Source organism: Sander vitreus, chromosome 21, assembly GCF_031162955.1.
Source record: "Sander vitreus isolate 19-12246 chromosome 21, sanVit1, whole genome shotgun sequence".
In the NCBI taxonomy this organism is placed as follows: domain Eukaryota; kingdom Metazoa; phylum Chordata; class Actinopteri; order Perciformes; family Percidae; genus Sander; species Sander vitreus.
Genome location: NC_135875.1, coordinates 10053354 through 10070258, shown reverse-complemented (window position 1 = coordinate 10070258; position 16905 = coordinate 10053354). Strand labels below are relative to the sequence as shown.

Sequence of the window (16905 nt, the reverse complement as noted above, 5' to 3'; positions counted from 1 at the left end):
TTTCCTCTATTCTCGGAGGCTTCAGACGCCAAACAGACGTTTTATCATGCAGATAAAGGGCAGAAGGGGGAAAACTGAAAAGATAGGTCTGAAAGGGATGACCAAATGGCTAGCAGAAGTGTGGGAGGGGTGAATCCATTGAGTTTTGCATCTCCAGAATGGGTTTTTAATGTCTCGCTACAGAACCCAGACACTGGCTAATAGGGCCACAAAAAAAAAAAAAAACATGAGGCACCCATGAAAGGGAAAGTGCTCTGATTAATACTGCATTAAATTAAACCTGATTTTTCTAGACTGTTCCTGGCCTCCTTTTTTCTTTTTTCTTTACTTGCCCTCTTTTTTAGTCTTACCCTTTTCCCTCTGCCTTTTAATACTCTCCCTGACGTTCTTTGTGATTGCAAGTCATTTCCAATTCGTTTTGGTATTGATCTTCCAGTAGAAATCAGTTTTGTAATTAGCTGCAAATTAGGCCCTCTTCTGGAGGTGAGGCCTGTCCCACTGATTTATCACCTGCGTAATTCGCCCCGATTGGAGAGAAATTAAAATGAACTCAATTAGGCGAGTGCTTTTGCTTTATGGGTCCGATTTGTAGTTCGGTGGGAAAAATTAATAGTCTCTTGTTGTTTAATAGTATAATGAAAGTAAATAAAGGTTATCCATTGTAATAAGCCCAGAGCTTTTAATAAGCGGTGGTTTCTTGCTGTCGTTCTGGCGTGGGGGGTGGCTGGTCCCCAAATGCCTCTTAATTTTTGAAATGAGGATGGATGGCCAGTGTGGCTCAAATATCAGAAGGAAGGAGCAGGAATACTACACATTTTCATACATCCATTTCATGAATACATGTTACAATAAAGGCAGCCTTCGAGACTGCATCAGTCATTAAACATCAAAATATGACACTGAAATGGAAAATGAACAACAAAGGCAAGAAGCAGCCATTGAATAACACAGCAAAAATGGAAGAAAAATCTCGGTATTGATTAATTTCATGTTGCCTTACTGTTATTCTCAATTATAGGGGATACAGGGAATGTGTTTTTCATCAGAAAATCAATAATGTGTGGGAGTTTTCCTGGTGATCCCTCCAGCATTATACATGCTGGGTTGTAATCCAGTGCTTGGACACCTCAGACGTTTGTTTAATTAGCTTTCTAGGTATAGGTTTGGGAATATTTGTGACAAAGGTGTTTTTCTTTTTGAGCTTGAATCAGCATCGCATGCACACTTTGGGTGTATTTACTTGTACAGTATGTGGAGAAAGAGCAGAAGTGGTGAGTTGCAGTGCTACTAACCTGTTCAGGTTTGATGTGCTCCGATGTGGGGAAGACGTCAGGGTACGAGGGGCGTTCAAAGACCCGGTCCAGAGCTTCCAGCTGCTGCTGGGTGAAGGCATCTGCCCTAAGGTGTTTCCGTAAACTCTCCACACTACCCTGAGAATCACTGTTTGGGCCAGAACCATCTGAACCATCTACAAGAAGAAAGAGCAACAATCGAGACACTGACCCCGGGAAGCTGGCCTTTACTTCAAGCTATGCACTTTATATTCTCCTCATGTATTTTCTGCACCACCTACTGTGGGGGATCTGAGGAGGACAGAAAGGGATGGAGTGCAGGTTTTCCCACTCCTTAATGGCTGTAGTGAGCCACTGGCTACATCCCTACACCCCCCACCCCCCGCCACAGTAGTAACACCATCATGATCTGAAAGCCCTCTAGTAATTGATGGATTACCATCACTTGCAAATATATACATGTTGTGGCAAGCATGTATATTAATGAAAGCAGGAGCTAGCCCATTATAGTGCCTTTTTCCCCCTCCTTTCCTCGCCAAAACCCTCTTGGTGCTCGCTGAAATCAAGAGCAGTTTTTTTTTTTAACACAATTTCCCTTTCACAATTCAATACTGCTTTCATTTTCTGCGAGTGTGGTGGTTTCATTTGGAAACAGCGGCGGAGGACAAGAGGCTGAATAAAATCGTGCAGTCTGGTTCAATCATCCTGCTCTCCAAACACAGGAATTTTCTCCTGACTCCTGACCTGATTAGCCGGCAGTTGGGAGAAGGATGCCTTAGCTTTTCCCGTTGTCACTTGTGTGCGACGCTTTAAAGCCTTTACAGACCAACCTACCATACCTCCTTCCCTCTCCCTTTTTCCTCCCTCCATCATCACCCCCCCCCCCCCACGTATCCTGGCTGCAGTGGCTGTGTCTCCTCCCTGGATCCAGAAAGCTTCAGCTCCCTTACAAATCTGTCATTCTAAATTTGTGGCAGATTATGTTCTCCCCTCAGTGGGAGAGTGGTGATATATGATATGCAAGGCCCCTATTGATTGCCTGATCTGGTGGCAAGAGGGAGCTGAAATGAACTTGAAATGAACATCATGCCTCACCTCATTGTGCGTATAATACTCTACTTAATCCCACATTTTTCTCTGCCATGGAATTCAATTGATCAATCATGTCTGTGTGATAGTACCATTTGGGAGGGTTATTGCCATTCTATTCTGCTGCTTGACCTTTTTTTTACCGGCAGAGGCCAGAGGATGAACCCGACTCTGAGCTATAAAAGAGAGTGGGAGTGTGTGTGTGTGTGTGTGTGCGTGTGTGTGTGTGTGTAACCTGGAATTGTGCTGATGGCTGCGAAAATGTCAAGCAATAAATATCACGAGTTTGCTAACAATATCTTGTTAACTATTCTATTTTCACTGCACAGATGAATGTAGGACTTATTTACAAGCGATGCACCGATGTGATACAGTATGTTGGATCGTTATCGGTGCCGATACTGATCTCATTAGGTCGACTGGGTTTTGGCCACGATGTGACAGATTTCATTATAAAAATCAAAGGCTTTTGCTATCATTTCATTCAGTCATAGCGAGTTGCCGAATCAGTTTTTAGTGGCACAGTAATTCCTGTCCTCATGGTACCTTACATAAGGGTATAAAGGTAATATAAACAGGTGAGGTAAACATGTCTTAAATATGGGAAAAAGAGATCACTGGTCTGCTATCGAGAGATACACTGAGTTGAGGTATCAGTATTGGGAGAGAAAAGTTGGATCGGTGCATCACAATCATTTCCCCCTCACAGTGTCATCTGTAATGTCGTTAAGCTTGTGAAACGCTTGATTTTACCTCAACATTTCCTCTTATGTCTCTATATATATGGGGGTTGAAACCCAAACATTTTCCACACTGTATGAAAGTATTTCACTCTCCAGTGAAAACCAATTAACTCTTACATTTTGTCGGAGCTGGTTGCTCCTTAACTTTTTAAAAATCCACCATGTTATCTCAAAACTTCATCTAGCTTAAATAGGTTTTTATTCTTCATAAAATGGACACTGGTGGGTTCATTAGAATGTAAAAAAAAAAAAAAAAAGTTTGACATTTTGGGAGATACACGTATTTGCTTTCTTGAGTTTGATGAGAAGATCAATACCAATCATGTTTGTCAGATATGAAGCGGCGGTCAGGAGATGCTTAGCTTAGCATTAAGACTGGAAACAGGGTGAGACAGCTAGCCTGGCTCTCTGCATATTCCTTCCAGCACCTCTAAAGCTCACTTTCCCCCCCAGCTTCTAGTTTATGCTAAGCTAAGCTAAACTAGCCGTCTCCTGACTGTAGCTTAATATTTAATTCACAGAAATGACTCATCCAACTCTTTGGAAGAAAGCAAATAGGTTAAACTTTTCCTTGCTACATTTAAATAAAAACACATTTGGTCCATTCAGGTGAATATTCAGCATGTTTTTTCAGGCCCTCACCGACTATAGCTGGTGCTTGTCACTTTATCAAACTCCATTGTTCTCTTTGCTACCAAAGCAAATAGAGTCATTAATTACTTTCCATCAGCCGGCCCAAGCCACAACACCTAATCAATACCCCCTCCCCACCACCACCACCATATTTTTCATTCACCACTGTGGAATACACTTCCCACACACAAGACAAACCATCCTGGGTCAACCTACATACTCGTCCTCCCACTCAGACTGAGGACAGTCCCATCTTCCCTCCCAGCTACTTACTCCCAGCTGACAAATCAGAAACAACATGTGTTTTGGTAATGACGCTGAATCTGGTGACAATTAGAAAGTTTATGTTGCCGTACGCTACGTCAAGCATAAATCAAGTGAATTATCATTAATCATTTTCAAAGCCATAGCATCAGTCGCCCAAAAAAACGTGTAGAAGTTATGACTCTTTTCTCTGTCGGGAGCAAAGGAGGAAGTAGTGATGTTATTATAGAGCCACGTAGTGTCAACAAAACGAGTCAACTGTTTCCGTTTTCGTCCGACAGTCAACGTTTGTGTCTTTCAACCATGACTACCATAGTAACCTTAACCAAGTACTCAATTGAACCCAAACCATGCTCTTTTCTTTTCCTTCCTTTCCCATTTGTCTTCCGAAAACGCTTCTATGTAGTTCCAAACAGCGTACTTTTTCCTTCAATTTGAAGGACTTGTTGTCATTTTCTTACATTAACACATAAAAAAACAATGTTTTTTTTTCCATATTCAGAAGAATACTGGTTATTTCATGACTCTGATGATTCTGCTCGAACTTGGCAGAAAAACCTGTTGCTATGGTATTTTCATGCACAAATCAGAATTCAATAATAAACAACAGACCTGATAAAGCAGATTAGTTTTTGGGCATTACATTCTTATTCATTTGTACCTAATTATGTTTTTTTTTCCAACTTTCACTTTGATTTTTTGCTTAAATGTTGTTCTATGTTAAATAGAAATATTTACAATTTGAAAAAGTTTTCAGGTGCTGTTAGATATCTATAAGCACTTCTCGTCACTACAAGAAGTCAGAGTCAGCATTTGGACATTTTGAATTCTGCCCATTATGCAGCGGCGGTGATACTAATCTTTGACCACAGTGGCTTTGTCGGTGCGTTACACGCTTGTCCCGCTCCATGGTCGTTTATTGATCATCGCTGGAGTTGAGTATTCATCTTGACATCGGTCTGTATTAACACTCCGGTAACGAGGGAGCAGCCTCTATCAGATCAGATAACCGGCTCTATAAAGCAGACTCCTCTCTGCGGGTTTGGCACCCAGAGGTCACAACCCCTAGCAGGAGGCTTTAGCCAAAGCAACTCTGGGACTTGGAGTCTGAGTCTGACTGCCCGCCAAACGAAAACAGAATCATTATCATGATTGAAGAGCAGGTTGAGTATGGATAGTATAGCTTTAATAATAGTCTGACTTTAATAGAGGAACAGAATGATTTCAGAATAAAAATGTAAAGTTTTTCATGCTATAAAATAGAGTTTCTAAATTCCTGTTGAGGCACGGGGAGGTGAGCTGGCACCTTGAGGTCATGAAAGCCACCCTCAAATGAATGAGCTTACCCCCCCCCACCCCTCCCCGTCTCAGTCTGCTCCTTGTTTAAATAACATGTCAACATACATACACTCTCGTTCCCTTAACACATTGTTATGTATGTCACAATAATACACCGTTATAATTTCCCGCCTGATTCAATTCTCGGTTAAATGAAATCAAATTAAAACAAATTGGATGAACTCAGCTGCATTTTGTTTTCTCTAATTAAATGTTTTGATTATGTAAACATAAATGAAATACTGTGATACGTTTGTTCTGCATCACCAAAGATCTGTGATTAGTGTTGAAAGGGATTGGATGGTAAATTGATGAAAAATAACCAACAGCATTTTTGATAATCGATCAATTTAAAAATGCCCAAACGTTCTCCGTTTGCAGCTTGTTAAATGTGATAATTTCAGTTGTATTTAATTGTAAATTGTAATGTTTGACGGTTTATGGGTGTTGGTCAAACAAAACCAAGAAATTAGAAGTGGTATTCACATTTTCTGACATTTAATAGGCCAAACAATGAATTAAACTAATTAAGATATTTCTTATTTGCAGCGTCTGATCCCGCATAATACTCAGAGGGGAACATTTCGGAACATTGCTTACTGACGGCCATCACTGTGTTGATGTTCCTAAGCTTTTAAAGGCTTTATTAATCTAATGTGGAGGTTGCACATAGATGCTGACATTTTGTTGCGCTCTGAGTTCCTGTGTTGATTCTTCCTCTCCCCCTATAACAGATGCTGATACACAAAGCAGGGTGTGACAGCGGCCCGCTCCATCACTCATCTCCATCCACACACATCGGTTCAGTCCTCATGACGCTCAGAGATGAGAAATAATTAATTCAACAGCTACTGAAGCACAGAATCACATCCATTCTGACTGCCACTGGCTATTGTTGTTGGCTTTTGAAATATATGATGATCATCTTATCATGATATTTCTCTCTCTGTATTTCTCTCATAAATCAAGAAGAAAGCCCGACTCAAAGCAAGAAAGCGACCAGAATGGCTGAAATTAAGAATCATCTACAGGTCTGATTGTTCAATCCGCTCTGAAAGGACTTGTGATATGACTTTAAAAACCGGACACACTTCACGGACGCTGCATGTTCTCAACAGACCTCCAAGCTGTCTGCTCGGGTCAATTCAGCTCACTCAAACGCTCACTAATAACAAGAAGGTGAACAAAAACATCCATGAAAGCAGAGTTGTACTTTAACATAAGACACTGTATGGCAGATTTTTATTTGACCCTGAGAGAAGCAGTTTCTCCTTTTGTCTTTTCAGTGTCAGAAGTAGTGGGGGTGGAGGAGTTGGGATGTGAGGTACTTGGATGTTAATCTGTGAGGTAATAGCTTTTCTCTGCAGAATTGCAAATTCTAATATATGTCACTTTGTAAAAGGTGCGGACAGCCTTGGTCACCAAAGACACCATCTCCAGGGGTCTCTCTCTCTCTCGCTCTCCCCAACTCTGTCCGTCTGCAACAATGGCTGCCAAGTGTAACATGCTACTTTTAATTTGCAATAACACGTGACAATAGCAGATTAATGGGTCTTATGACACCTGTGTCCCTGAAGCTCCTCTTGCCGAGACCCAGTGTACATAACGTGTGTCACACTACATTATCTCTACATCCCTCCTGTAATGGGGGGCCTTTTTTTAAGGGCACTGCTGACTTGGAAACTTAGGAGCTGTCTGCCTTCTTGGCAGAGAGCCACAACTACTGCCTAAAACAAATACTCTGGGCTACACAGCCAATCCATTTCAGCACACCGCTCTCTCTTCTGTAACCCTTCCCCTCCTTTCCTTCGCTCATTTTTTTCATGTTTTCAACCCTTGATAATGACTGTTTGTGCCACAATCATTATGGGGCTTACCAAGTTAAATAGGGCTCAGGCAAGCTACTGTGCTGTGAGGAAATTTAATCCAAGCATTAACTGACTATAGACTACTGCCTACTGAGGGAAGCAAAATACGTCTGAATAGCAAACAAGGCAACGCTGAAACATAGACCTTGACTTAAAGTGCTCATATTATGCTTTTTGGCTTTACCCCTTTCTTTTATTGTGTTATATATCTTTTTTTTGTGCACGTTTATAGGTTTACAAAGTGAAAAAGCCCAAAGTCCACCCCAAAGGGATTTACCATCTCTAACAGAAAACACTGTTCACAAACTGCTCCAAACAGCTCTATTGTAGTCCAGCCTTTACTTCCGTGACAAACGTGCGTCACTTTGTAACACACGTTATAATGCTCACCTAGCTGCTGCGCATGTGCGACTCACAACAAAGATGGAATAGAAGTGTGATGCCTCACTTGGTAGCTAAAACAGAGAGCGCAACACACAGGGTGAAAAGAGGAGCTGCAGCAATGTGCAGTACAACAAAAATATGGTGTTTTAAAAACAATGTAACCATGTAAACCTATTCTGATATAACCTCTAAATACAATTATAAACCTGAACATGAGCATAATATGAGCACTTTAAAAAAACACTGCTTTAACCTAAATGACTATAAAACACCACAATGGCAACACACACATGCTTCTCACTTCTATTTGTTTGATTTCAGAGCCAGGATTTTCCCAATACTAAGGTTTGTCTGTAGATTCTTGGAAATCAATTGCCTTGTTTGGTTAGAAAAAAAGACTAACAGTAGGCTAATGGTTATAGCATTTGATCATTTCCAGACATATTTCTTGTGTGACTGAATGTGATGGGTTTTCAATGTAAATGTTACAAAACAAATGCATGAATGGAAGCAAAGAAAGAAGACCCCTTAAAACAGTTGATGGCAATTATGGCAAAATATGGCATCTGTGATGATTTTCTTTCAACAATGCATCCCAAAATTTCCACCAAAATTGAAGTTACTCACGGTTGCAACAACCTCACATCCAAAATACTGAGGACATAAAAGAGTCCTGAATGACATCGACACCCCTTTTTTTTTTTTAAGCACACTTTAGCCTACCAGCTGCAAAATCTTGAAATTCATTAGTTTATTTTGGTGGGGTAAGGTGCACTTTAAGAGAAGACAGCAACAGGACAATAGTGTCTACAGGGTAACATCGTATGTAATATACTATTCTCACAAACTGTGGCTCGAGGCGAGACATTGCTTTTGCAACCGTGTGTGTGCGGCCAAGCCCTGGGGTTTATGTTTTGGAAAGATAAAGTATCCCTGACCCTGTGGTTCCAGGTAGGCACCAGCTGGCTGTTGAGAGAGTATATAAGAACCACAGCTCCCTCCGTCACCCTCAGTACAAGTCCTACCCTGATGCAAACACACACACACACACACAAGCGCACACATCCTCACACACACGCCCACACAGCTTTCTTCTCTTTCACCGTAATGCTGGCCGAGCACCTAAATCACAGAAATGGCAGCACATCAGGGGAATCATTTGAGACTGAATAGCCATAGAAACATGGCGCTGTCACCTGGAAGACCTCCACAAAACAGGCCAGCTCTCCTCCTCACACACACATACCTTATTCCTCTCCATGCCCTTTAATACCTCTTTGCCCTTCAGTAGCAATCTGCATAGAAATGTGTGCATTCTATCATTCAGGGACTAGACATTACACCCTGGCTAATACGAGAGGTCCTCGAACGACAGAAAATGAACCCTTGAAAATACCAGACGTTTGCATTATGCCTCCGCGATTGCATCTCTTACAGGGAAAGACTTGATTATGTCATTTGCCATGTCCACATCATGCTGGTTTTTATATCTTTGCCAGGAAATCTACCTCTGACAGGTCATTAGTCATCCCTCCCTCCCTGCACGCACATAAAACATCAATTCCACTCAATATCCCGCAAACCCCCGTGCTTCTCAACAAACGCCATAACAAAGAAGACGCTATGTAAACTGCTTCCGTGCTCTGATTAGCTCTCATTCCAGAGCACTGCAGAAATAAGGCACTTATTCCCCACCCTGTTTGAGATAACTGCCCCTTTTCAGCAGCCACATCATCCCTCCATACCTATACATGCTTTGTACCATGAGTGCATCTGTTTAGCTATTCTCATCAGACATATGTAGTGACATTAAGGAAGCCTATTGCTTACAGAACCAATAATCTATATCGCCTCAAGCCCCCTTATATCCACTAAACTACTACTTCAGCAGCAGAAGTGGAGCCACTTTTGTTAAAGGGAGAAGAAAAAAAAAGCCCTCCACAGAGCTACAGCGGCTTTCTTGACTGACCTGGGTGGTTGGCTACATCATCTTGACATGTAATTATCTAAAGCCCTTTAATCACTTCCATAAAGATTAATTGCAGGAGACAACAGTGGAGGTCGTGTCTTCAAATCAAAAGACTCTTTGGCAGATTGACACAGCGGTGTAACAGAGTTCAGACATAGGTGTTTTATAAGGGTCATCTACTGGAACTGAAGCAGGTTTTAATACTGTAATTGCAAGTTCAGCAAAGTGGGTTTTATAGCATAACGCTGTACAGAAATCTATTCAATTTTGTAGCTTTTTTTTGTAGGATTTTATATATTTTCTGCATGTTAATCCTGAGCTGAGATTATGTTTTTTTTTCTCTCTCCTCAAGACAGAAAAAATCTCTTACCTTCATCTCTTTTCCTCTTTTCACCGTTGGATCGTGGAATTCCCAGAATCCCATTGATGGAGTAGGATCCTGCAGGGTCGTTGGAGGCGCTGGTTACAGGCGGAGAGGCCGTGCTTGGTACTGGGAAAAAATGACACAAAAAATGAATACATGCATGTTACAGTACAATACGTGCTGTGATGCCAAATGATGCCCCTGCTGAAGCTGATGCTGTGAGCTGCAGTATTACCTATAGTATGGCCTGGTGTCAAGGATGACCCATCAGGAGATGGATGGAAAGGCTGCTGGACTTTTGTACGGATGATCCTGGGGAACAAAGGGAAAAGCAGATGTCACTGCTGATTTTCTATAACCGACTTTCCTGCCTGGAGATTTCTAAACTGCCCCTCACAGCAGCTACTATGGAGATATTGTGTGATTAAGATATCAAACGTAACTCATACGCAAGAAGGGATCAGTGGTTCTACCTTAAAGGTGAGGTCTGGAGAAAAGTCTTCATTGCACTTTTGGTCTGAGTGATATTGCAAACAAAGCATGAAATCACATCAATTCACCTCAATGATCAGCTTCACTGACTCTACCTGGCCCACACTAATCAGCTCTCTCCCCCCTCGCTCCCTCTCCCCCACTGTGGAGGGGGTTTCACTGGGGCTGAACGCAGCCCTATAGTAGCCCTTTGCTTCCCAGATCAAACATCTCTGTAGAACCAGCGGCCCCCATGTGCCAATGCGGATGAGGTTGTATTGATCGGGGCTTTGGGAGAAAAAGTTGGGGATTAGTCACACAGGCAAACAGATGCAAATAGAAAGCTATAAATTATATGTGACAGGAAAGCAATAGTTCCTTATTGCCTTGCACAAGCTTACGCCAGCATTAGATTCCTTTAATCTGAATGGCACTTGGGGAGAATGGGAGCTGTCACAATAATTTGTAAACTTTAAGACTATTTATCATGTATGCCACGTGAGATATGTTAAAGCACAAAGAGAAAAGGTTGGGCAAGGACTATGGAGCCTTTAAGGGTTAATTTCTTTGCACAATTCAAGATTGAATTCCTAATTCCTTTGCATATTTAATTTCAGAATGGAAATATTCACCCGCTCAGATAAAGCTCCACAGATAACAATTTTGAACCGAAATACTATATATTTTCTCCACATTATTCAGAAATGCATCAGCTGATTTGGATATTGATGTTACTGTAGGTGCCAGAAGGCTTCAGAGGAATAAATACAACACTGTCACAAATTAAAAAAAGAAAAGAAAGAAAACTCCCCTTGGAGGCAAAGCTACCTAACAACAAGCTTTTCCAGAGAGCGCATATTGACGTTTTAATTTTTTTCACTTCTCCCCATAACAGTTATTCGACCCCTTGACTTGTGTGTGCTACATAAATTCAAAGACTTTATTTGGTATCCATGTTCTTGATATTGAATAAGCAATTTGGGAGAATGAATTAATGACCTGGCTGTTGCTGAAAATCCCCTGAAGAAATATTAAAATTGCTTTCCTTCTGAATCAATAATATCGAGCGCCATTGAGGATCTTTTTTTTTTTGGGGTTTAAATGTCTACCAACAGGGTAGCGTTACTTGTTGGTTGTGGTGGCCCTGACTCGTAGTACAACACTATCTGTGTAGCATTTAATAATGCATGCAGGCGAAAGGTGTTTAAATAGAGCATCCTCTTTTGTCAACAGTCCTGAGGTCAGACTGTCTGCCACAGAAACCCACGACTGAATCACTCAAGTGGAAAAGACTTTGGCTCCAGTCTTTCATTTTATTTTTCTTGTGAATTGTCTTAACTGGGGAAACCCCTGTTTTAACACCTGGAGTTAAAACTTGTCTTTGACATTTTAAGATGCTTTTTCTAGGGATTTTCAGACAACTTGAAGTAGCATTAGATGATCTGGAGCAAAGTCTGCTGTAGTGATTGAAGCACTAAGGATGTTTTCATAGATTTTTTTTTTTGCGGACTGCTCCTTCAGAAATTCATTGAAATGTATTGAAATATTAACCTCCAGCTAAATCAAAACAAATGTGTTTCATTTGTGTGTTTGTGCTCCATTGTGTGTGTGTGTGTGTGTGTGTGTGTGTGTGTGTGTGTGTGGCACAGAGCAAGTCATTGAAATCCTCTGCTTCGAAAAAAGAAGAAAATATTCAGCATTAAGCCTTAATAGAAATTCAAAGTAGCTCTCATATTTGGCTGATAGAATTACAGTTCTTTGTATTCACAATTTAATTTCCCACATAAACAAAGACACATAAAGACCCCCCCCCCCCCCTCGGGTCCAAAATAGAAAGCTTTAATTGGAATTGAAAAAAACTTTATAGAGCTCTTTTAATGATATTAATGTACATTTTGAATTTATCACATACATGTGTCTGAGCCTCCTTAAATGGGGCTTTTTAAGCAGCCACGAAGCATGAAATGAATTTTCTTCAACCTTTTCTCTATTTAAAAGATGTCTTGTGTGGAGCTGTCCATGCTCTCCCATCAGCTCATTAAAATGTAATGCTGATGCTGGCTCTATGGAACAGTGCCTCTTAACCAAAGTTCATCACCAGGGATCTCTGGTGGGGGTGAGAAGGGTTGAGGGTGGGGTGTCCTGGGTCCTCCTGTATCTGCCACTCTATGACTGTGGTGGTGCTAAAGAATTTCGTCAAGGAAACTGAAGATTTGTGGCATAAATAATGATTCTTGAAATGTTAAATATGGGTATTTTTCCAGATCGTTTGTCATAGTCACGTTTTAAAGCCACAATCAAGGCAAAATTGATGCTGCACTTTTATGCATTGCCATAATGTTACGTCAATAATAATTAGGCTACAGCAACAGATCAGCTCGAATTGTAATGCTAGGATTTAAATCAGGAGCCTTATTTGTAAACAGGAAGTGGTTTTTAAGGTTTTTTTTGTTTTTGCTACAATATGTTTTTATTTTTTATTTATCACCTTATTTTCACGTGATGCAATATTTAAAAAAATGACAGCAAATCTGTTTCCCCTTAATTGCGTTTTCTTTAAAAAAAATCCTGCATAGCCATGAGTGTCTCTCTCTCTCTCTCTCTCTCTCTCTCTCTCTCTCTCTCTCTCTCTCTCTCTCTCTCTCTCTCTCTGTCTGTCTGTGCAGCAACTCCAGCACATTAGATGTGCTAAAGAAAATTGGCCTGCTTTATAGCGCCACGGGATCTGGTCACCGAATATTGATCGGTTTTCATCTCGACAGATTCACTCAGTCCTGGATGTACTGCTGATTGTTGAGGGAGTTTGGTCTGAAAGATTGAATTGCACCTCTGAGACCGCAGGCAGCCTCGGCGTGCCGGGAAGCTCAAAGTTGGTCTAACAATATTGTGCTGTGGGTGGTGCGCTTAGCACAGATACACTGTGATACATGATTTATCCATTAGTGAATACATTAGTAAACAAGTGTTTACATCCCGCAGCCCCGGTGTTTAAACCAACTCAATTTACAAAAGGAAAAAAAAACCTGAAAATTCAAATTTTGCATCTATTTCTTTCGGTTATATTTTAATTTGTATGTCCTACCTGTTAATGGATGAGACGCTGGGGACAGTGTCGTTGTCGCAGACGCCCTCTGCCAGCAGTCTGTCTCTGATCTCCCAAGCAAACATGGTTGGGTTTTGTCTCTTGTAGTCTGCGATTTTGTCCACCACCTTTGGCGTGGCCACTTTAGGTTTCGAGCCACCAATCACCCCTGGTTTGATGCTGCCAGTCTCGTAGTATCTGCAATAATAACAATAGTATTCCCCAATGATAGCTTGCAATACTGAAGACGTAGTTCTGCCTAAATTAATTTTAAACGCAATGATATGTTACAAGCATGGAGAGTTATTGTTTCTGAGAACTACTTTTTTAACAAGAAAGTTTCCAAAAGTCCAACTTTTCAGCAGTACATCAAACTTGAGGGTTTTATGAGTCGTTTTGCAATATTCATGATGTCTCAAAACAAATACATATTTGCTTTAAAAAACAAATGCAAGAAAAACGCATTAACGCATGCATAAATGCACGGCAAGGATTTCATTTCGTAAAATCCCTATTGCATCCTTTCAACACACACCAATATACATATAAAAATGGAGGAGAAGCCCACCTGAACTCTAGTAAACTTCAAAATAGGCTATTTATCTATAATTTAGGACGACTAAAAATAGAATTTAACCTATTTAAGATATTAAAAACGTAGCGTGAGTTTTGTAGGTTGAGCTCTCTCCTCCACCTCCACCACTGTATATACATCGTGCATATATTCATCGTCGTCGCACCCAGCAGAGTGTACCTGGCTGCAGGGCTTGTCCGGAGAGTGTTCACCCACCTGCCCAGGATCTTGCTGACGCAGCCGTGGCTGACTCTCAGCTGTCTGGAGATGTCGCAGGGCCGGACGCCCTGGTGGGCCAGCTCCACTATGCGCTGCCTCACCACGTCCGGGAGGGGTCTGCCGTTCACAAACACCCCGCCGAGCTGGTTCACACCTCCGTGCCCTACGTGGGATACAACAGCAGCACACACACAACCGTAACATTACATAAAGTCGTAATGGACAGGAAGGCGCAGGTGAGTTTACTTTGCAATGAAATAGCTAGTGGAGACAGAAATGACGGAGTAGGTTAAATAACACAAGGACAGTTTCCTTTACTTGTTCATATGGAGCAGGTGAATTTACATGCATTCGTGGTATTATGAAGAAGCCTTTAAGGCTGCACAAATGCTACACATAAACATTCCTGTTTATATAAAACATATAGCCTATATTATTATTTTTGAATTGCATGGAATCTGAAAGTTGTTAACTGCCATCATGGAGGCGCCTTCATTTTCTGTTTTATAAATACAGCACAATGACCAAACAATAATATTTGACCAAATAATAATATATAGTTATTATTCCAAATAATGAATGGGTAAAATAGGATTTGGATATTTTGGTGATTTAGGAGAAAGCAAAGAGTAGATCATCACAACACTGTAAACCAAGTTTCCATAATGAATATAGGCTACATATTCTTTTAATGAAACAAAAGTGGACATTGCAGCTTAAAATGTCCTATTTCCGTTTAAATCAATTTTCTCTTTAACTTTTTTTAAATCACGAAGCTACAATAATGTCTTTATTGTAGGGCTATTTTTTATTATAAAATAAAACACAAGGTTCAAGTGCTGAACACATGATTGTTCATCTGTCACACTGTTATTGTGCAGATTATTACAGTAAGTCCAACCTGCCTTGACCCATAAATATGTCGGTCTGTGTCATAACTGCTATTTAAATTCTGAAAACAATTAAAAAAAAGAAAGAAATTATTAGACTAGGCTACTTTAAAGTTTGTCACAGTCAAAACACAGACCTCGTGTTTTCTTAGCAGCTCCACGGCTCATGTTATGGCTATTAAGTTACAAGCTCCCTCATTTTCCCTGCACGGTAATTTTAAATAATTGAACGAGCTTTGATTACTCATATTACATATTATTTAGTAAACAAAGAGGTCATCAATTATTTACACACATTCACCAAATTACAAGCACTGTATGTGGACTTAAGTTGGAGTCACAAACCTAGATGTCATTTGAATTATTTGAATAATAGATGTGTAACTGACTTATTAGGCCTACACACACACACACACACACGCACACACACACACACACACACACACACACACACACACACACACACACACACACTGCGCGGGAAGCTGGAGGGTGATACACGTGTAAATTACAAAGTGCCTGCCAACTCATGTTCTTTGTTTACTATGACAAGTTTAATTCCTGCACATCGTTACTTTGTACACAGAAGTATTGTTGTCATTTATTATATTTCTAAATAATTTTGAAGCAAAATATTTTCTGAAATGTGCACGCATAAGATATGAGGAGACAATTTACTCCACTGATCCTTATGTTTCCATGTTTGCCCGCATGTCAGTTTATTAGCCTGCTTGTATGCGCCAAAATGCTGTTGGCACATACAACTCGCTATATGCTCTCTGCTGCAGGCCTTTGTAAAATGTAGAAATTATACATTCTTATTATTTTTTATCCGCATACGTGTAAAAGCTGCAGAGAAACTCGGGTTGAGCTACTTACGGTGCATCGCGGTGAAGGGGTCTGCTTTGCAGTGAATATCCATTGGATAGCAAAGGAAAGACAGATAATCAACTGAAGTCGCCGTTTCGCCTTCCTATCAAGGATGAAAATGTGAAGAAAAAAAGGTGCTTCTAGCCTACTCGATGGAGGGACTTAGTTTGCCCCTCCACCCCTGCTTCAACAACCGATCTGATGGCAACTTCTTCCCCAAAAGTTGCCTGTCTTTTCTTCAACAGTCCGGTCCGGGAGCCGAGGTCTGGCAGGTGCGCAGCATGACCGAAGGATTGTTTCAGTAATACGACCTGTGTTTAGTTTATCGGTGTTTTGCAAAAGCCTTGGGTGAGCAGAGGTAATTCTCACAGCATGCCAGCGAGCAGCTTTCTTGAAAATGAAACGTTGAGGTCCAGCGTGCAGGGCCCGGTATCTCCTCAATCCTGGTGGCCTTGATTCACGCGTCAAACCGGCGGAGAAAACATGCGCACACACACATCGGGTTTCTCTTCAGCGCTGGATGCGTTAGGCTGGGTCTTTGGGCTGGGAATGAAGCCTCTCTGTGTGTCTGTGGTTCTAAAAGCTGCAAACCTCCCCTCCCTCCCCCCCCTCCCCCACTCCCCTCTGCAGACCCCCCTTTTGCTTATATGGATGACAAAGGCAATAGATGCCAACACTTTGTGATTCGCCAACGCAAAGAAAAAACAAAAAAAAACGGGGGTCCAAATGAGGAGGTCCCTGGGTCTGACACACCGGCAGGAAGGGGAGGGAGATAAATAAGGAATGGATTTGGAGTTAGAAATATCAGTTTATTAGATATAACAGCTGTGAATTATATGCTCGCTAACTGGAAGT

At 41.1% G+C, this 16905-nt stretch overlaps 1 protein-coding gene across 4 annotated transcripts in view; it reads right to left on the bottom strand.

The window, feature by feature from the left end:
• Positions 1–16628, bottom strand: part of pax2b (paired box 2b) — a 30163-nt gene extending 13535 nt beyond the window's left edge. Inside the window, exons 1-6 of one of the 4 annotated variants that reach the window (XM_078279482.1) lie at positions 16060–16628; positions 14252–14453; positions 13498–13695; positions 10180–10256; positions 9951–10070; positions 1293–1468 (exon numbers count right to left, since the gene is read on the bottom strand). In XM_078279482.1, coding sequence (XP_078135608.1) covers positions 1293–1468; positions 9951–10070; positions 10180–10256; positions 13498–13695; positions 14252–14453; positions 16060–16102 — 816 coding nt within the window. In that variant the 5' untranslated portion in view covers positions 16103–16628. The remainder of the gene's footprint in view (positions 1–1292; positions 1469–9950; positions 10071–10179; positions 10257–13497; positions 13696–14251; positions 14454–16059) is intronic. The other 3 variants (XM_078279485.1, XM_078279483.1, XM_078279486.1) reach the window with 3 other exon arrangements.
• Between the last annotated feature and the right edge of the window lie 277 nt (positions 16629–16905).